This window comes from Elgaria multicarinata, chromosome 3 (assembly GCF_023053635.1).
Source record: "Elgaria multicarinata webbii isolate HBS135686 ecotype San Diego chromosome 3, rElgMul1.1.pri, whole genome shotgun sequence".
Taxonomy (NCBI): domain Eukaryota; kingdom Metazoa; phylum Chordata; class Lepidosauria; order Squamata; family Anguidae; genus Elgaria; species Elgaria multicarinata.
The window spans coordinates 69509196-69531173 of NC_086173.1; the positions used below are offsets into that span (position 1 = coordinate 69509196).

At 39.3% G+C, this 21978-nt stretch overlaps 1 protein-coding gene across 3 annotated transcripts in view; it reads left to right on the forward strand.

Moving 5' to 3' along the window:
* The window catches only part of LOC134394813 (teneurin-2), a 626553-nt gene that overhangs the window by 511834 nt on the left and 92741 nt on the right, over positions 1-21978 (forward strand). For all 3 annotated transcript variants that reach the window (XM_063120558.1, XM_063120559.1, XM_063120560.1), the window contains one exon: positions 18412-18558. In XM_063120558.1, coding sequence (XP_062976628.1) covers positions 18412-18558 — 147 coding nt within the window. The remainder of the gene's footprint in view (positions 1-18411; positions 18559-21978) is intronic.

A 21978-nucleotide genomic window follows, 5' to 3' on the forward strand; every position in this document is an offset into this window, starting at 1 on the left:
TCTCCTAAACATTTCTTATTTAACAGCCCTCCCATCCTGTCAGACTCAATTCTCATATTTCCCCCTAAGAAACTATCTGTATAAAAAGGCACTAGGTTCACTGTGTCAGTAAATAGGGAACCATAATTTTGAGAAATTGCCAATCAAGATGCAGGTTTATTGCTTTTCTCTCCTAATCCCATTATATCTTTATTTTCTATTGACACATTAACAGTCCAGTGCAGAGTAGCTGAATCAACTTACCATCAACAACCTGTGGCATGTTATTTATGCACAGTAAAGAAAGACTGCATACAGACTAAAGAGGGTTTAGGTATTCGGAGGTGGTTATTGTGCACTGAACTGCAGGAGTTAATAAAGGAAATCTTTTTCATAATTAAAAATTGATCTATTTCTTGAGATAAAAAAGTGAAAGACACAAAACACCTGTCTCTTTAAAATATGTATTCTGTTTTGTATTAGTCTGAAGACAGTCAAATTCATAAAGGAGTTGGTTGAGTAAGTTTTGTTTAGGTATATATTATTAAATAACAAAGCCGTTAGCAAGTATTATATGTAGGCAAACAGCATAATAAATTTCAGCTATACATACACTTTAATTTTCTCCAAAGAGTCCTCCAAAAGCCTTGAGCCAGAGAACAGCAGCAGCTAGGATTGCAGTCCCAATCCTCCATCCTAACCATAAAAAAGAACACAATTAGCACTAGTGATAGTCCGTTCCAAAGTGCTATTAACTTAAAATATGTGGGGTATTACAATATTTATGGTAAGTAAAAAAGCAACTATATTAGAGGAATGATCGTTTTATCTGGAAGCTCTGTACTTTAAAAGAGGAATATGGGAAAGAAAATAACTATTCTACTTGTTTAGTAATAACATCTTACTTAATTCTCTTTCTTTACAAGCTAGTGATTTATTGATCGCAAAAGTGGTGCAACATCAAAATACTGAGCTCAAATGATTTGGAATCTGAAGCGATTGCTAGAGTCTTTGTAGTGCAAATCCCACAAGGAGAGAAATTATGTTATTTTTGCAAATTCAGTATATGCAAATATAAAAAAGAATAACTGTCATAGATGATTGTAATTCTCATAAAACCAAAGAGACGTCAGTACAGATGAGAAACCATTCTTTCGTTCCTACTATTGGGAATGCTGGAAAGTGGCTCTTGGTTCTTTCAGTATGTTGCCATCAACTTATCAGCACATTGTGAATATTAACCAAGCCAACATCTTTTGTTTTTCCCTTTAACGATGCAAGGCAGAATGTGTGTCTATGCTGTTATAGACCTATTCCCTTTGGGAGCCAATAAAGAAATTAGCATCATATAGCATGAAACCTTATTGCAGCAGGCAGTACGCCTGCTTATCTTTAAAGTTAGAAAATGGTTTTTTTATTTTTAATCTGCATTCCTGTGATTTTAAGGTATCATAAAGCTCTTACTGTTTTTACTGGATGCCATAAGTCAACATTTATTTCATGATCATTATTTGGCGTTTTAAAAAAATAAAGCACAACAAGAGACAACAGAAAACTTGCTGCATTGTTATGAACTGTGCTCCCTGCTGATCTGTTTTTCAAAGTCATTTAGTAATGGTGTGCAGGTAACATAATGGGAACAAGTCTTGTGTTTTCTTGTTCCTGTAAATTCTAAGAGGCGGCATTGATTTCACACTGAACCTCTTGTTTTGCATTCTTGTATTTTGTTTTTAGGACTTTGGTAGGCATGGGGAAAACAAATGAAATTTGTCATTGTCTGCTTTCTTCTGATAGGAATTGATAATAAGAGTGAGGAAAAGAAACAAAAGCATAGATGTTAGATATATTGAATTCCTTAATGGACGTCATAGAAAAATAAAAAAAGAAACTGAATTTTGCTATCGCTTCCCTAGAATCATTACTAATTGATTCCTTATTGTAATACCAATCCACACATTTCTGATTATGGCACAGTCAATAGAGAGCCTGCACTGACAAACTGATGAAAAAAATAAAAGAATGAAAGATATCAATTACAGAGGAAAAATACATAGAGAAATGGCATAGTATCAAGGGTATTTATTGTTTGTGAAAACTAAAACGAAAGTACTTACTATAGGAAATTTACAGACAAGTAATGTTTTTTTTAATGAATTCTGAACTTGTGCAAACATTATAAAACCCTTTTAAAAATCAGGAACAAAATCCTAACTGTGCTGTATACAGGTTTTCATGCAGGAAATTGCTTTTAGTGCATAAATGTGATGAGTTGGATCCAGATCCCTTTGTTATTCATTCTTTCTTACACCCAGTAACCATAGTTCTCTAGGCCATGGACAAGGAGTGTGTGGCCCTCCAGATGTTGGTGGACTATAACTTCCAGCAGCCAATAGTGAGGGATGATAGGAGTTGCAGGCCAACATTATCTAGAGGGCCACACATTCCCCATCCCTGCTCCAGCTCTTTCCCTCCAGCTATCACGTCTCTTCTTTCATTTCCTCAGCATTTACACTGCTGATCATTTCTTCTTAGTTCTCCTCTGTGTAGCATAGTAGAACTCTGGGGGTCTAGGGAACAGTATATAATATACAGGAGGCAAGACTCAAGTTGTCAAGAATGGCCAAGTGTGCTGCATTATGTCTGTATCTGGGACACCAACAACCTATTTGGCCACCACAGGCAAACCTCCTATGCGCACGTGGTGCTTCACAAAGATGGGAACGACATCATTCTTTTTAATGTGGTAGGATCTTCAGGAATATCATCTGATGAAACTCAGTGTGAGCTTTAGAAATCCGTTTTGCCCTGAAGAGCAATTGAAGTGTTGCACTTAGATAAAACACAGCTTTCAGATAACATTGACTAAGAACAAAGTGTTTCACAAACCATCAGAAGACCACATATTTAAAATGTGGTAAATTTTCAGCTAAACAGAAAAATATTTCTTTAGCTATTTAGTTGCATTTGGGATTATTTCACTTAGACCTATGTCCCTAAATAATTTTAAAATATATTTTTTCATTTATTTATTTTAAAAAAAACTTCTGTCCCTATTGTCTCCTAATGAAAATTCTGTTACTTGGCCTAATAGATGTGGGATTGGATCCAGGGTCTGCCTGCCATGGATGGAAGGACTTTATTAATGAAAGGAGCCTCTTCCTGATTCCCGGGGAAACCTCATTTCTTGTACTACAACTCACACCCTTCAGTACCCCCAACCCTCTGTGTAACTTTTACAAGGGATTGGAGAGGCTGCCATGGGGAGCAGGGAGCAAATAAATGTGATTCAGCCACATGCCTAAATCTGGGTCTTGCCCAACATAATTAAAATTAATTGGCTATTTAAAATTGCAAGCAATTTTACATGTCAATATTTTTTTTTTACAAAAGTCAAGTGACGTTTGACTCTTGGATCAAGAGAATTATGTGAAACCTTGATTAAGAAGGAAGCTTCCAAGCATACTGTAATTGTTTAAGGAAGCAGCTATAGGGGACTGGCTAAATCCGCATATAAATATGTATTTATATACTGCTGGAATTCACTTCCACTGATCAATAGACTTTATCTCTTTCTGTTTTTTATTGCATTGGCTCATGTACTAAAATTCAGGGTGAAATTCTGAGCCAACAGGTTAGAATCCCAAAAGCCATGCCCATTTTGTGGATCTTTTTAAAAGGAGCAAACAGAATAAAACAAAACTTACATGCAATATGTCTATGACATGTGGACAAAGTAGCACACAATGTATTCTAGGTTGGCACTTGTGTGTGAACAGCAACAAAAGAAAATATTTAAAGTTCTCATTTTCACTTGTGTGATCAGTTCTGTGCATTGAATACTACAAAGCAATTGATTGTAGGGCTCCTTCAATTGGGGGTGGGGAGCGCGGTTCCTTACCATGGCTCTACTTCCTGATTCAATGCAGTTCAATGGGACAGTGCCCTCTAGTGGGTGTTTTATAGCGCAACTTCACCTGCACACAGCAGGAAATCCCAACAAATACTGATATATCTCAGAATAGTCGGGTTTTCTGAGGTTTATTTTTTATTGCTAAAACTGGGAAATTGGGTCCATAATATACGCGTACCTGTTCACACTAAGTTCATATGCTAACAACTTTTAGTAGCAGGAGACACGCAGGCAAGTGTGCTATAAAATATCCATTTAAAGACGCTTGTAATGTGTACAGGTATTAAAACACATAGGAGTACATTGAAGATAGCTGTTAACCCTAAGTGCAAAGCTGAAATCTAACTTTCCAGTTTCCAAAGTTTTTGCAATATTTTAGTGTAGCTGGAGCAAAGCTTTTCCAAAGGATTTGTTAGTGACACGAAAATCGATGGCTTGTGAAACCATAACTTCTCCCTGTATTCTATAATGCTTAAAGCCACTTGTCGTCTTAGTGGTTAGTTTGGCATTATTCCAAACATGTCACAAGTCTGTCAAAAGTACAGGCCTCTTTCCTGATACCAATCTTTTATTCTTCTTCAAGTATAACTATTATTGTTTACTGTGGATCCAAGACAGCAAAATCTATTAATTATTTTAAAAGGAACATTTTTAGGGAGATCAGAGAGTGTTCGGTGACACCTTCTCCCATGACTATGGTAATCTTGATGAAAATCACAAGGAAGAGTAAGGACCCACTAGGTTTCATAGTTTGCTTTGTTCATGGGCAATGAGCGCAGCATTGTCTGGGAACAATTGTTCCCTAATGGAGATGTGCTGCACTTTGGACAAGCTTTTAGACAGGCAAGAGTACACTGCCAATCATCTTATGTGGTGTACAACTAGTCAGCTGCAAATAGGAGGTTCTACAGTGACAGGCTGAAGTGTAGCATTCAGAAGACCTGCACTTTGTGCCTGACTATATAGTATAGTAAGGGTTTGGGAGGGCTTCATAGAAGCTGTTCACATCAAGGATGAAATTTGCCTTCAGTAAGCATCTTACTTCCCATCTCCTGATATTAGGATCATTACTCAAGACTTCAGAAATCCACAAATGATACACTGTGTAACATGGAATCTCAAACTACTTCAACATGTGTATTCAGGTCAGCACTCTTGTCACTTTTCATTGCAGCTTTGCTCGTCAGTGTCCAAGAACATATCCTTGTGTCTTCCCCATGCACAAGCACTTTCTGTTTTATATGACCATTGAGTTTGCATAATTTCTCTCATATACTCCTGAATATACATCTGTTCTGGTGTGATAGACTATATGTGTTGAAGAGTAGTTTTGAAATGGAATTGTGAAATATCTGCGGTGTGGAAGAGTGCAGCAGTCTAGCTTCTACTAAAAGATGTTAGCAAATGAAATTAGTGTGAACGGGTACGCTTGTATTATGGACCAAATTCAAATACCGCATCATTATTATGATTACCCTCACTGGGTGCGGTTTGTCGCACACAAGGGTGTGCAGTGGGTGGGTTTGCAAACCATCCCACAATGCATGGCTTGTTCTAGGGTTTGATCAGTTGTCTGTAACCCACCCCTGCAGCATACCATCACTGGGTTCACATGACATGACAAACCATGCCCAGCAAGGCTGATTATAGTAATGATGCTGTGCACGACCAGCACATGCAAGGCAGCAAAATGAGCTATGATGGCTTATTTTCCTTCCCAGATCATGCAAACCCAGTCAATGAGAGTTTGGACCCAAGGGCATTCATAGGGTACAGACATGGAGCACAAAGGAGACAACTTTGGATGTACTCAGGATGGGTAAAACAAAAGATTCAATAGTTTGGCTCCTTGAATGAGTAGTCTCAGTCCCTTCTGCAAGCCATGGGTTGTAGAGTAGGTTAAAAGTTACCTCACCTGCACAACACGGCAAACCGTGAAGCAGAACAGGCAATCCCAGTCATGTGAGTGGCACACACAGGGATAGGGGAAATAAACAACTCTGCACTGTTTTCCCTGCTCATTGTTCGAACCTAGCCTTTGAGTCAGTGTGTGGTATTGGATATAGCTCCTGTAAGTGTTGGGATATAATCCACTTGGAGATGAAATCAAGGGCAAGGATGTTTTAATAGTTTTATGGCTTTTGAGTGATCTCAATTTATTGGCTACTCAGTCATAGATTGTTTACCGTGCTATAGGTACCACTTCCTTTTCATCTACCTTGCTCTACCTTTCCTTTTCATCAAACCCAGGTGAGGCAGTGGCTGTTCTGAACCAGTGCCTGGGCACGGTAATGGACTGGATGAGGGCTAACAAGCTGAGACTCAATCCAGACAAGATGGAGGTACTGTTAGCGGGTGGTTCACCTGTCTGGCGAGGTAATGTTTGCCCTGTCCTGGACGGGGTTGCACTCTCCCTAAAGAATCGGGTCCGTAGTTTGGGGGTGCTCTTTGATCCAGAACTGTCACTTGAGGCACAGGTGAACTCAGTGGCAAAGAGCACCTTTTATCAGCTCAGGTTGATTTACCAACTACGCCCTTCTCTGGACAGAGATAGCCTAGCTACAGTTATCCATGCTCTGATAACCTCTCGTTTGGATTACTGCAATGCGTTATACGTGGGGCTGCCTTTGAAAACGGTCTGGAAACTTCAGCTGGAACAAAACAGGGCAGCCCGCCTACTAACAGGGACTGGCCGACGAGATCATATTATGCCAGTCCTTCTACAACTTCACTGGCTGCCGGTCCAGGTCCCGGCCCGATTCAAAGTGCTGGTATTAACATACAAAGCCCTAAACAGCTTGGGGCCAGGTTATTTGAAGGAACGCCTCCTCCCATATGTGTCTGCCCGGACCTTAAGATCATCCACAGGGGTCCTTCTCCATGAGCCCCTGCCGAAGGAAGTGAGGCAGGTGGCTACTAGGAGGAGGGCTTTCTCTGCTGTGGCACCCCGGCTGTGGAACGAGCTCCCCAGAGAGGTTCGCTTGGCGCCTACATTGTTTTCCTTTCATCGCCAGCTGATGACCTTTTTATTTTCTCAGTATTTTAACACCTAATTTAACTTAAATTTAAACTCTGCTGTTTTAATTTCATATTTTAACCTATATCAATTTTTGCTGTGTGGTTTTATCCTGGTCGTGCTTTTTATATTGTATTTTGTATTTGTGTTTTTGAATTGTTGGTTGTTTTATTATGCTCTTCATGGTTTTAATTTTTGTGAACCGCCCAGAGAGCTTCAGCTATTGGGCAGTATAGAAATGAAATAAATAAATAAATATTTACTGCTGTAGCAGCATATGCACAAGATCCTTGGTGCTTTATTCTTATTTGTAAAGCTGTTTATTAAATCCTGTATAAATCAGTCAACAAATCTGGACTTATTACATGTTCCCTCAATATAGCACTAGTGTAACTGACTGAGCTAAATTCTAGTCAGTACTGATTAAGTCTATGCCTGTGACCAGTTCCTCACCCCCACCCCAAAAACACCCCAAACCCAAGACAGTGAAGGAATGCAGCTGTAAGAATGCTAAGGTCTTTCACTATGAATGTGCAAGCATAATCCATAGGAGTTATTGATTTTTCAATCGTATTGGGAAAAAACAGTTATGCTTTTCTTTGTTCAGAAGAAACATTCTGTGACGTTATATTAGATTTTTATATCTACAGATCAGTAAACAAACAACATATCGAGTTATACAGCTTATGTGGGATCAAATTTTGAACACTTTTTTCTTCACTTAAAAGCTATATGTGTGGGGGGAGCGGGGCAGTGAATTAGGGTATGAGGGCTTTGGGATATACATTTTCCCCTGTACCATTTTGCTGATTCAAATCCTTTCCCCAAATGGATGTTAACTGTAGAGGGAGAAAAAGACAGCTACAATGTTGGTAAAGCAGTTGGGTAGCTGCCCAAACAGGACAGCCAAAAGGAGACATTGGACAGCTTACATATTGTTCAGTGTGAAAACACACACACATAGAATGAATACTGACTTTTCCAGCCAGCTATTGTTCTGTTTTCAAACTTCCCTTATTTTTGTACCATGTAAAATGGAGGCACCAGATAAAACACTTGAACATACTCTCTGGAACAATCCTTTGCTAGCAGGAGATGGCTTATGTGACCTGATAACATTCTTTTCTATCTCTAAGTTATCTAATATATGCTGGTACATGATCTCCTTTCTTCATTTTTTTTTACTAGTGCCTTCTTGTACAACTCTATGTCAGAAAGGTAGCCCGCGGACAATTGCAAGCCTTCCACCAAACTGTTGTCTCTCTATTCTGAGTTCTTATATATTAATATTTGACACCCAATCAATGGCTTAACAGACCAGTCCTACCAGTGGGGACCAAAAGATTCAAAGGTGGATGATCTGCCTTATGCAAAGCACTGCCAGGCACGAATCAGCAGAGTAGAAGGGTAGAGAAGAGCCCATTTTCTCTCTCTCTCTCTCTCTTTTTCTTTTCTCCCCCTTTTTGATTTGTTGATTTCCCTCCCATTGGAAGCAGTGAGAAGGAAATTATATATGTCAGTTCCTGGACTGGCATATATTTCCCCCTGTTTCAGGAGTGTGTCTGGGGACTAGGAAGACTTTGGATGTTGTGAATCCAAAGCCTCCCTTGATCTGCCCACAACATTCCTCCTGTTCCATCGGCATTGCCTCTACCGACATCAGAGCTCTGACAACAGAGAGGCAAGGGCCTCAAAGGTTTCTATGGGGGTTGGGAATGGGTATTCAAGATCGGATCACCACATCTGAGGGTGGAACTGTCTCTCTGTCCTTCCCATGCTAGAAAACCATGTTAATTTGGACCATATTGCTTAACACTTTCCTGATTTCTTTCTACTTTTATACCATTATACATAGGCCTTTGCTAGACCGGGTAAATGTGCGATGGAGGAGGGGAGATCCCGCGATGCAAGTATCGCAGGATATTGCCCTCATTTACATGCAAGGCGCGATGAGCTCAAGAAGAGAGCTGTTGCGCCCACCTTTTTTTGTGTGTGTGTAGTTTTAAAGGGGCAGCTGCGCACAAGTTCATGAGCGACTAAAGGTAGGTGGGGTTTTTTTTAAAAAAAAATATTTCCCCGCTCCCGCCACCCTAGCCCTGATGCACTCAGCACTCCTGACTCCTGATTACTCGCACAGAGCCGGGAAAAGCCACAAAAACGGGCTACAAGCTCATGGTCTCGGGTTCAGCCTGAGACAACAGGAAAAAGCAGGCTTGAAGGGGTAGGCTATATCCCGGGGCCAGGGAGGGTTGATCCCTGCCTGATCCCGGGATCCCCTGTGCATCATCTGGACGCACAGGGACGATCCCAGGTATCACCCTGGGATATAGCCTGGTCTAGCAAAGGCCAAAGTGTACAGTTGAGGATGCTGATTTCCTCATTCTTTCTTGTATGTGCGTTTAATAATAATAATTTTAAAAACCTTATCCTATTTTTAGTTTTATATTGCTAAAATAATAGAGAATTCTGTAAATCAGGGAAGACCTACTGGCCTGGTAATTGAGGTCTCCTAATTAATATCCTTTTCACATCCTTCTCTTATATTGATTTAGGCAGACTGAGAACCAAAAGGTCAAGAACAGGTAGCTTTCTCCTTATCCAGGGATGTGATTTTGCTAGGTCATGTTGAGGCACACCGCTGGAGACATTCAAGAAATCTGTCCCCATTTGCTCATACTGTGCCCATTCTGATAAGCTCAGTTTATCTGCAAAGCTGGCAGGTGTTATATAATGTGGGGGAGCAGTGGGGGGAATTAGAAATGTTTTATGCCGAGAAGGACTTTCCTAGTTTTTACTGTTCCTTGATCCCTTCAACTTGTGAAGTCAATAGCTCAGTTCATGCATTCCCTCCGATGTATAGGGCCAAAGGGTGAAACGGGTATGTGCTTTCTGGAGCCACCCTGACATCCATGCAGTGCAGATATTTACAACAGCTAGTGCATAGTTGTCCCTTTAAAGATGACTGTGATCAATGTGTGGATGTTGGGGTGGGGGTGGGGGGGATATCCAGAGGTGAACCAAAATATTCACACTCCGCATTAAGTCTTGCATGGAAGGAATGTGTGAAGAGGGCTTTAGTTGCAGGTACAATTCTGAAAAGCTGGCATGAAAATGCTTATTGATATATGTGCCAAGGAACTCAGAGCAGCATATGGAACAGGGCCATTCTAGTATGATGTTCTGTTCCTATAGCCCACTAGCACACCTTTTGTTACCATATTTCCAATATGTAGGGTTGCAACAGTGTACCTGTCTCTGAGCTAGTCTGCTTTCATTAAGTTTCCAGTTTCTTATAAAGCCGTGGCTTACATCTGGGTAAGACTGAATTGGCTAGTTTTACTTCATTCCATTGTGTGCCTCCATATAGCACTCATACTGTGAGTGGACCTGGTGCAGCAAAGTTCTATGTGTAAGAGAGAGCATTTATAGATCTGAGTTTCAGATTTGCATTGGACTTTTAACATTATTCCAGGCCAGGATCTACACTACTGCTTTAAAACAGTTTACAACAGTAATAATATAATATATAATAATATATTTATTTGTTACCCACTTCTCCCTCCGGATTGAGGCGGGGTACAACATAAATGCAAATGCCATAAAATACATATAATTAAAACATTTAAAACTAATACATTATTAAAAGCAGCACATTGCATCTTAAAATTCAACTGGGTAGGCCTGCCGGACTACTGTGACTACTGTTAGGGCCCTGGACACACTTCATATACAGTTTTAAATCCGTTTTCAAATTGACATATCCTGTTTGGTGTAGATCTGGCCCAGGATGTAGGTTTTAATTTCCGTTCTTCAGGATAATTTGGTAAAGAGCCTCCATCCTTACTAGGTGAACATAAGTACTCTAGTCATCACCACCAACCTGTATGCATATTCAGGAAGTTTTTAGACACAAATAATTTGTATTCAGATGTAAGTGTTTTGCATGAAAATTATGGACATATTTTAAAAGACAATTATTACTCCACAGATGATTGTGCAGACATTTGGGTATTGTATAAATGGGGGCTTAGAAGATTTTTATTTTAGTTATGGGTAACAAAATGTTTCCTATTGCCTGCCAAATCAATAGTTAGATGTAGATAATTTTTAATGTGTTTTTGTGTTTTTTTAAAAAAGATCCGAAATGGCCACTACCTGACTTTGTACTTGGAGCCTTTTGACAAAGCTCAAATTATCTTCCCTATATATAGCTTTTTAAAGGGGACACACACATACACATACACACACACACACCAACAAACCTTGTTGACGTAAATAATTAGACTACATTGTTACTTATCTCTATAGTCGCTTTTATGTATTTATTATATTTTTAATGGAAACTGTTTTTATATTTCTGGAATATAAAGTCTGTCTTAGGAAGGCCACAAATGGAATGAACTTTGCTGAGGTGGTGCAGTGTTTCCTAGCAACACCATGCCTGTTATAGTGTTCCTTCCTTCATTCTTCAAGCTAAAAGCAAAGACATGTCCATTAATTCCCAGCTGCAATGAAAACTTCTCAGAGATTTTTCTGGCTTCCTACTGTTCATGTTTTCATCTTGCTCAGATGTTCTGGGTAGAGGGGGAGTGGGGTGGGCTCTGCTACTGTGATCTGTTTATCTCTCTCCAGTTTCCTCTGAACAAGAAAGCCCAGAGTGTATATTCACAATTAATGCTCATTTTACATTTAAAACAAATCAGGTGTCCTACAGCATGATGCCTCCCTTGATACAGTATCATTATGGTTGCTCAAACAGCATGCATGACATGCCAAAGAAGCAAAATAAAATGTCTTCAAGATGTATTTTAGACAGAGTATTTGCTTCCTTTTGTGTGTGTGTAACGTAAATACTTCTTTCCCAGTCTGAAAGCAGTGTGAATTGTACATTCTAAGGATACTTTATGAGCAACAGAAGGACACTTAAAGGGTTTATTAGGATGTGGTGGTTCTTGGCCATCGTAATGTGAGTGAGATAGCCCTCTCTGTGCTAATGAAAAACAAGTCCACATTACTGAACATCACACAGTTGGCAGTAACTGCAGAGAGCCCAAGCGCTAGCTGTGAAGGGAAAGTGAACAGTTTGTTTTTCAAAGAGCTGTGCTCCACATTAGATATAGCATTTGGGGAATATTAGGTGCACAGTACCTAAAGTAAACTGAGATATTCAATTCCCTTTTGCCTAAAACTACACAAATACATTCTGCTCAGTCAGAAAGGACTATATGAAGGCATAGAGTTAAGGACAATGTACACTGGTTCTCTGAAGTGTTGTTTATTTGTTTTGAAAAAAGAAAAAGGCATAGTAGTTGTTTTATTTACTTTTACTTAGTTAAAACATTTATGTAATACTCTTAATTCTGGGGTTTAAGATTAACAGTGCAATCCTATACATGTCTCCCCAGAAGTAAGTCCCATAGAGTCCAAGGGACTTCCTCCCAAGTGAGTGGATACATGATTTTCTCACTTAAGAACATAATAACACAAGAAGTGCCCTGCTGGATCAGACTGAGGGTCCATCTAGTCCAGCACTCTGTTCACACAGAGGCCAGACAGCTGTGAACCAAGGACCAACAAAGCAGGACATGGTGCAAGAGCACTCTCTCACCCATGATCCCCAGCAACTGGTGCACACAAGCTTACTGCCTCAAATACTGCAGATAGCACACAACCATCAGGACTAGTAGCCATTGATAGCCTCCTCCAGGAATTTATCCAACCCCCTTTGAAACCCATCCAAATTGGTGGCCATCATCACATCTTGTGGTAGTGAATTCCATAATTTAACTATGCACTGTGTGAAGAAGTACTTCCTTTTGTTTGTCCTGAATCAACTTAACTGAACCTTAGACCCATTTAATTCAATATATCTTATTTCTGAGTAGATATTTATTGGATAGTACTGCAAAATCCTTAAACAAATCTAATACCGACAGCTTTTATCAATAGATTCGTCTTATCAGTAGACCAATTTCAGAAATGGGTGGGTGGGTGTATGCAGACTGGAATTTTCCTAGTATGTTTTTAGTGCTCTCTAAGCCCACTTACGTTGACTAGTCTTGTATACAATAACATAGTGAATGTACTTGCCTTTTCAGTTTATCTTGCTATCTTTCTTTTTATTTTAAAAACATTATAAGACAAATGTAGCTGAGGAAGGCACAAAAATAACAGAAAAAGAAATACTGCATAAAGAAATCCTTATATTTGAAAATGAACTTCAAGAAAACAGATGTATCAGTCCAATGATAGATTAAGGTAGTATTAGAGACATTTCAACAAATCAGCAATATTTTATATTTGTCAGGTAGAGATCGAATCAGTGATGAGTGATCTACATAATCTATAGGAGGATACAGAATAGCATAAAGCAATTTTAGCTTAGTTTGTCCCTTTAGTTCCTTTATTCAATTATTAAGCTTTTTCATTATTAAATTATCCCAGAGGCATTTAAACCCAGGGCAATATTGGAATTTGATGGGGCTTTCCAGTAGTAGCTATTGTACTCTTGCTGCTACCAAAGAAAGCAAAATAAAATGTTTTGTGAAAACATCCTGCTGTTATGATGGAAAGGTGCTCAAGATTTACACCTTGCTAAATTAAGGTGATGTCTAAATGTAGAAGGGGCAGTAGAACATAACCATCAACTTTGTGTATATTTATTATTTATTTATTTTATTTGTACCCTGCCTTTTTATTAAAAAAAATGGCACTCAAGGTGGTATATGGTAAATGGTGCCATTTAAAGCTTGATTTTGCTCTGACTTTTATACTGCCTGTTTGGTGCATTCTCTTCCCCTCCTTATTGTTTTATTATGATTTTATTAGAATGTAAGCCTATGCGGCAGGGTCTTGCTATTTATTGTTTTACTCTGTACAGCACCATGTACATTGATGGTGCTATATAAATAAATAATAATAATAAATAATAATAATAATTATCCCTAACCACTTCCCAAATCCCTGAGTTCCTGCATGCTTTTCTGCATAGAAAAAATAACTCATTGCTTTCTATGCAATATAGGAGAGGTTATCTACAACAACAGTGCATCTCAGTTTTTTCAAATATCTGAAGGATCCCCCACCATCCTTATATTGAAGACTAGCTAATATACCTGGCATTGCTCTGGACCCCTAAGATATATGTCTGTGAGGTAATCATCTTAAATTAGTAGGCTGGTGCTAGGCCTGTGAGTTAACTTTTAAATGAATTAAATTTGTATCTTTTTTTCCTCTCTCTCACCCTCATGACAACCTCGCAAGGTAGGCTAGTTCTAGGCCTGTGAGGTAACTAAAATGAATTAAATTCTTTTCTTTCTCTTTCTCTCTCTGTCTCTCACCCCCAATGTAGGCCAGGGCTGCCTTAAAGCTGCAGCTCTCCCTGGCCCGCTCAACCATCTTCTGCTCAGGGCTCTTTGCAGGTGTCGAGAAGCCTCTGAAGGTAGCCGGGTTGAAGGCCTGCGACTGTCTCGGCCTGTGCTTCTCACCCACCAAGTGCTTCAGCAGAAGGCTGTACTGAAGCTCCAGGGCCGACAAGTCTGGCTGAACCGGTCCATGCTGCACTGCGCCATCAGTGCCCATAGATAGGCCATGAGGGAGCCAGCCAGCTGATTGATTGACAGTTAGCTCAGTCGTTGCTGTTGGTGATGGGGCTAGAGCTGCACTCTCCCACTCCTGATAGTGCTTAGCAACTAAGGCAGCCAGCCCCAGACACACACCCTTCAGGCCCAGGATGACAAGCCACTTCCAGATAAAGGCTGCCAAACCCCAGTAAATCTTCCCTCCTACCCAAGGCATTCTGGGAGCTGTAGGTGCAAGCCTAACTCCCTGAAGAACATGTTAATCTTTGAACACCATCTGAGGTGTGGTGTAAGACAACTGGGAAATGGGCCTTCTTAGTTGTGGCACCCTGCTTATGGATTTCTTTTTCCCAGGCAGGCTGGCCTAGTGACTGTATTAATGGCTTTCCAGTGCCATTACCAGTGGGTTCCCCCCCCCAAGGCCTTTTATTTTGATGTGATTCTTTATGCTACGTTTTTAATGCAACATTCTAAAACAGATGCAGGAATTACTGAATAAAGTTTATGATTTTTATGTAAAAGCCTTTAAACAGAAGTGTGAATGGAGGAATGACTGATAGCTGAGGCTGGAATGGAATCGTGGACAGGATTAGTGGCAGTTGGAGAAATTTCTGGTACATTGTGCAGCCAGACCTATCAGCATGCCAAATTTCAAGTTTCTAATTCATCTGGAAGTGGGTAAACATTTCCAGACATACATCGCACACACATACTTTCCGCTTATAGGTAGAGAAGAGCCTGGGCTAAATTGAATTACATAATAAATGTATAAGCGGGCATAGATTCAGATCAGTGTGCAAAGAGAACTAACACCTACGAAGGGGCACACACATGTTGCTTGAGAGGTGCATAAGTAATTAGGTATAGGGCAAAGGGCATTTCCATATTATCAATGCTAAACAAATATGCTTCTTGCAGCAGCCATAATGAAGAGACACCATATTGATATTTAGAATTACTTCAGACATTCAGACTGATTCTGTTGGCTTTTTCAGTCACAATCCTGAAAGGATTTACACACAATTCTACAGATGTTGGTGGTACTATTTTTTTTGAAGCGGTTATAAGATAGCACTATCAGTATAGTAAGAGACTTGAATATTGCCAATAGATATCAAACTATGTCTTTATGGTTAGTTATCCAAATTTGAACTATGTCATATTCCTACTCTCAAATGAGAGCCAGAGTGTTGTAATGGTTAGAGTGTTGGACTGGGACTCGGGAGATCGAAGTCCAGCCCCCACTCAGCCCTGAAGCTTACTGGGTGACTTTGGGGTCATCACTGATTCTCAGCGTAACCTATTTCACAGGGTTGTTGTGTGGATAAAATAGAGAGGAGGAGGACCATGTAAACTTTCTTGGATTCCTTGTAAGAGGAAAAGGTGGAATATAAAAGTAATAAATAAATAAATAAAAGTGGGGGTGGGAAAATAATATATCATATGATTAACAGAATATTCTTATGGATGAAGTTGCTAAAACACTTCTGCCTGACTTCTTTATTTACTTTACTCTTTATTCCTGGATTGATGTCTGTATGTCTTTTTCTTGTTTGTTTTAATGAGCAAGAAGAGCAGGTTCTGTTGTCTCTGCTGAGACTGTTTTACCTTCAAAATGTCAGCTGCCAAGGCTACCCTATTATCCATGAATATTCTGGTTTTATTGTGGTCAGAATGGCATGTACAAATTCTCTGTTCAGGTCTCTGTTGTCAATGAATGCATAGCCACTCATTTTAAAGAATGTCTAGAGGACCTACTGAGATTGTTAGCTTCCATACAATTCTGCATGCCAAAATGAGATGAGGTCATGATTAAGTAGTGAAACCATTTGAAAAATGTTCAATAAAATGGATGTTGAAGGGGAAAATACCCATTTTAAAATAACAGCAAAGCTTAGTGCCCTTGTTTGATAGTAAATAATTTTTCATTGTGCCAAATTACTTCAATTTCTTAGGATAAATTGTCAAATGATTGCTAATCTTTACTGTGTTGAACTGTGATTTCAGTGGGATTGTGTTGTTTTCCTCAGCATTGATTCATCCTCCATTACCTGAATCGTATATGTATTAGTAGCTGTCACAGGGTCCAAAAAGGGTCATGGCTATTTTATTGCAGTCCTTGTGCAAGGCCTAAAGCCATGCCATTCTAAAAGTTTACGGTACACCACGTATGTAAGTGTAACTTAGCTGGCTTGATGGTGGCTAAAAGACTGATAAAGATACTATCCGCATTCATTCTGCGTCCAATCCCTGCCACTTCTCCATCATGTAACATCTTTGCTTTGGTAGTTGTACATCACATTTCATTGTGGGTGGTTCTGGTGCAATCACAGCCAAGCCAGTTATGATTAGGGTGACCATATGAGAAGGAGGACAGGGCTCCTGTATCTTTAACAGTTGTATTGAAAAGGGAATTTCAGCAGCTGTCATTTGTATATATGGAGAACCTGGGGAAATTTCCTCTTCATCACAACAGTTAAAGCTGCAGGTGCCCTGCCCTCTTTTAAATCTGGTCACTCTAGTATAGCTCCTGCACTTTAACTGTTGATAAAGAGGGAATTTCACCAGGTTCTCCATATATACAAATGACACCTGCTGAAATTCCCTTTTCTATGCAACTGTTAAAGATACAGGAGCCCTGTCCTCCTTTTCATATGGTCACCCTAGTTATGATGTTAGTGTGACCTCAAGTCGTGACACTATATCAGTCACTGGACCATATCTGTTAGAGTTGCTGCACAGCAAATTATATAACCAGCATGAAGACTACTTTGGAAACTTTGCTTCCAATTTGTAAAAGAGATTTCAGCAATTAGGTTCCTTAGGGTGCAGTTCTATTCATGTTTAGTCAGAAAAAAAACCCTACAGTTCCCAGCATTCCCCAACTGGCTTGGCTGGCTGGGGAATGCTGGGTGTTATAGGACTTCTATGCAATCATGCATAGGATTTTACCCTTAACCTCCTAGCATTTTCGTACAGGGGAGGCTGCCATTTTATCCCCCATACTCCAATATGAACATGATTGCTTTATAGTAGTTTGAGAGTAGCATTTGACTGTTGTAGAAACCAGTATGTTTTTGAAAATATTGTGTGTGAAAGAGAGGGGGGGGAGGAGTTAAATCTAGTTTAATCCAAGACTGAAATTAGTTCAAAGAAAGATACCCTTAATAATTAAGGCCCTTTAATTATCTGTGTTCTATTTTAAGGAAGTTTGTATATAAGAAGACGCAATGTAAAGTGGAAGAACAAGAAATTTATTTATTTATTACATTTTTATACCGCCCAATAGCCGAAGCTCTCTGCGCGGTTCACAACTCATTCACAAACTCATTCTTCTGCTTGTTATCATATTTTGTATAAAGCACAAATCTATCCTCAGATGTGGTTGTATTACAGAGCCTTATATAACCACACTGAGTTATAGTACCCTGAGATAGTGACAATGGATATGGATTAAATTACCTTTGACTGAGATTACCCTTGTTCCTTTTTATTTATACAACCTTGTAGCAGCTCCAACTACAGCCTCATGTTCTTCTAAAAAAATAAAAATCATAATGCTAATACAGAAATCATAAGATATCATGTTTTATGGCTTGATGTTCAAAGGTAAAAATAGAAATAGAAATAAGATTTAACAACCAGTAGAAGCCTTAATTTGGTTTTGCTTTTGAAATGGACCCTGAAGATATATTTTTTGACAGTGAAGGCTACATATAGTCTTCATAGATTATTTCTCGTTTGCCTTCTACTTCCCCTAGTCATCCTCTCCGCAAAAAAGATGTTTCTTACACAAGCAAGTATGTCTCATGAAGCCTTCGGCTTTCTTTTTGAGTGCACAGTAACATTGTCTAACGTGCCTAGAGCATAAAATCTTAGTGCAAATCAGTATTTCTTGTACTTATCTTCTTCATTTCTTCAACCAGATGGCTGCCCTGATTTGTGCAATGGCAATGGGAGATGCACACTCGGTCAGAACAGCTGGCAGTGTGTCTGCCAGACCGGCTGGAGAGGGCCTGGATGCAATGTTGCTATGGAAACCTCCTGTGCTGATAACAAGGATAATGAGGGAGGTGAGCAAAAGTCTTCCAATTCCCAGCCCCTAAAGAACAGAGGGTTATGTGCCGTTTCGTCATGAGTCATTTTACTAGAGAAAGACCCCCTCTCCTACTATTGTCAAGTGTTGTTGTTACATTTCCTTTGAAACAAATGAGATGGAGAAAGTAAAGCTCTTATGGGGAAATTGATGTGACCTAAAAGAATCTTTTAAAATATAGGGCTTGATTCATCTCTGGCAAAACTCAGATTTTGCTACTGGAGTTTACAGTTGGGATTTGTGTAGTTTAGAGTTTAGGAGTCAGTACTACCTTTAGATATGCACCCCTGTGACCTAAAATTCCAGAAATACCAGCATATAGTACAGCTTATTCAAGCCAAGGCACAGATCATTAAAGAGGATACTTTGGAAGGCATTGTTCAAGATGATACATTCCTGAACAAAGATAACACAAGATACTTCATATGCTACAGTTCACAGATGCAGTTGATGTTTCAATGGGAGAGGGCACTGATGTAATTGTTTAATAAGATTGTAACACAAGAGCTTAGTCATGTCAATTTTTTTCTTGAATTTTCCACTCGTAAAGGATAGGAGTTCTTGTCTCCATATTGCTAAATTGGCTGGGTTGGAGCATAAACTAAACTCATGGTATGGGTTGTTGATTTCCGGGTTGTTGTGTTGGGCAAACACAGCTGTGCTATCAAACTGTGGTTTGTTAACAACAAACAACCCAGAAAGAACCCATGTTTTGCTGTTAGCTTGTGGACTTTGGGTTATTTAAACCATGGGGTGTCATTATATGTAAATCCAGAACTGTCGGTTGTTCATGGGTTATTTCACCAGGCTGCAGAAGAGTCAGGCAAGAGGATTAAAAAACACACAGCTGCTCTATATGCATTTGGGATAGAGAGAAGGAACAGGCAAAGGAAAAGGGATAATAAACTACTCAGGGATTGTGGGGGTTGGGGTAACACATCATGGTTTGTTCAGTTATCTGCTAGACAAACTCTGGGTAGGGCAATAAATCATGGGTTAACCATATCATCAACGTTATGAGGAAACCAGGTCATAATGTCCTTAATTCTTAAGCACGTTGGGAGAGAATAAGCACTCATCACATAGATATTGTCTTAGTAGCAACAGCACACTCAGCCCTCGCATATTGTATCCATCTGTTTTAACCATTAAATGTGCACACATATCTAGTTCTCCTGTACAAATACTTTCACTTCAGTCAATTATTCCATTCAATCCATACTTATGTTTTCCCCTTTGCTTCCCATGCTCATTCTTCTCCTTCACCCAAGATGATTTTGGCAAAGATTCGGGTTCATGCAGTAATATTTTAAAAGAAAGCATTAATTTAAGGAATTCTATTTTGCTTACATTTTAAAACACACACACACACACACACACACACACACACACATTATCTCCTCCCTGAAGCTATTTAGTCAGGGAGATTTCCCAGGTTTTGAGGCTATTTTTATGGGATTATTTTGCTTGAGTGTTCTTGACTGGATGAATCCAAATCTGTTTGTATCTAAGTGATACGCTTTAGTATTCACCACAAACCAAAGGTGGCAGTCAAAATGGCCAACACCAACTACTTGCCAACGTAAACATACTCCTGTAGTCACACTAACTAATTTTGATGAAAGTTTAAGTGCAAGCTAATATTAATTCAAATATTTATCTCAGAGCAGTTTAGGGCATAGTGCTATTCATGTTTAGCCAGAAAAAGTCCTACAACTCTCAGGAATGGCACTTGTAAGGCAATTTTTCTGTCTAAATATGCATGGATTGTGTCTTTAGATACCTACGTTGAAAAATTAAAAAAATGGCTGCATATTGAAATTTGTTTTGGACAAAAAATTTAAATCTGTACAACATTGTATCATGAAACCAAATATGTTAGTTATAGAGCATTAAATGATGCATACTTTAAAGTATAAACCATCTTTCTGTAGCACTGTGTTGCTGAGAGAAAGAATTTTTTAAAATACAAAATAGCTGCTGAAATAGATCACGCAAAACTGAAATATATGCATCATTTTGTAATCAGAACAACAATGAAAAAATGTGCATCTCTATACATGGTACCTGATATTATCTTTAAAAAAAACTTCACAATTTCCAGTTGCTTTTATATCTGCTTTTGTGCCAGTATATTAAATATGTCTATTGAAGATATAGTAAAATAATAGGATTTCATGACTATCTTTCAGAAGTCAAACAGCTGTTTATTTCTCTGAAGTTTTGATAGTACACACTCTGGCACAGAACACCAAAATCAGTGAGATTTTTATTGTAGTCAATCTCATAACAAATGCTTAAGAATTACAACCTTATAAATCATGCAACTAAGGCAAACTCTATAGGCACGTTGCTTAGTTCAAGAAACAGTTTAGGTCTAATAACTACAACCATGTCAGGGATCAGTCAACAATAGTTTCCAAGTTGAGATCTCTATGGTTCAAATGTCTCCTTAAAAAAAAAAAAAAAGTCGCCCCAGACTGTCCCTCTTTACTTTCAGGACAATTCACTGATGTGTGATCCCTGAGGGATGATCCCAGAAGTGGGAAACTATGTGATTGTCCCTCCCCACTCCCCAAAGGGCTGCAGGTGTAGATGAGCCCATGGTTCAAGAGCAACTTACAAAGCTAGAATTTAGACACATAGGGAGAGATCTGTCCATCAATAGATTCTACATCAGTATCCCCATGGTATGTTTGTCAAGGCAGACAAAAGACAAGGATCACGATAAATCCAGACAAGGGAGCATTATAGACTTTTAAGACAACATTCCCAACACAGGCTCTCCAGCCCTGCTCCAGGCCCTGGTAATAATTTCAGGGTAGAGAAGAGTCTCAAGTTTATAATTTATAGTACATCTAGGCAAGTTAATATCTTGGGCAACTAAAACAACTATAAGTCCAAGAGAGAGAGAGAGCCCTGGGCAGTAGAGAGGTTCCCATGGAGGACCTCTACTATCAATGCTCTCAGGCGGACAATATCCAGGATTCAGGATAATTACAGGCAAATTCTTAACAATACAAGGTTCAAATAGACAAACATTCAAATTTGAGGGAGAGTCCAAGGGAGAAAGTGTTTAGGGCAGTTCATTTTTTAGAAACTCCCAGCAGGAAGGGCAGTAAAGACAAATGTTCCCAGCAAAAGCTCTGTAGCCTTGGCACCAGCTTAAATGCAAGGGAGGAGCTGCTAGAGCCTTCCTTCTGAATATCAGCAGGCACTATGTCAGAGAGGGCATCACAACCTTTTTTACACCTCTCAAAACCCTCTCCCTCTGCAGAGTCCTCTCTCTTCTTGGTTCCCACGGATTTCTCAGGTTGTAAACCACAGGTCTGACTCAAAACCTTAACTTGTAGCTGTGGCTGAAAGGGAGTCTTGCTATCCTCCAGCCTGTAATCAA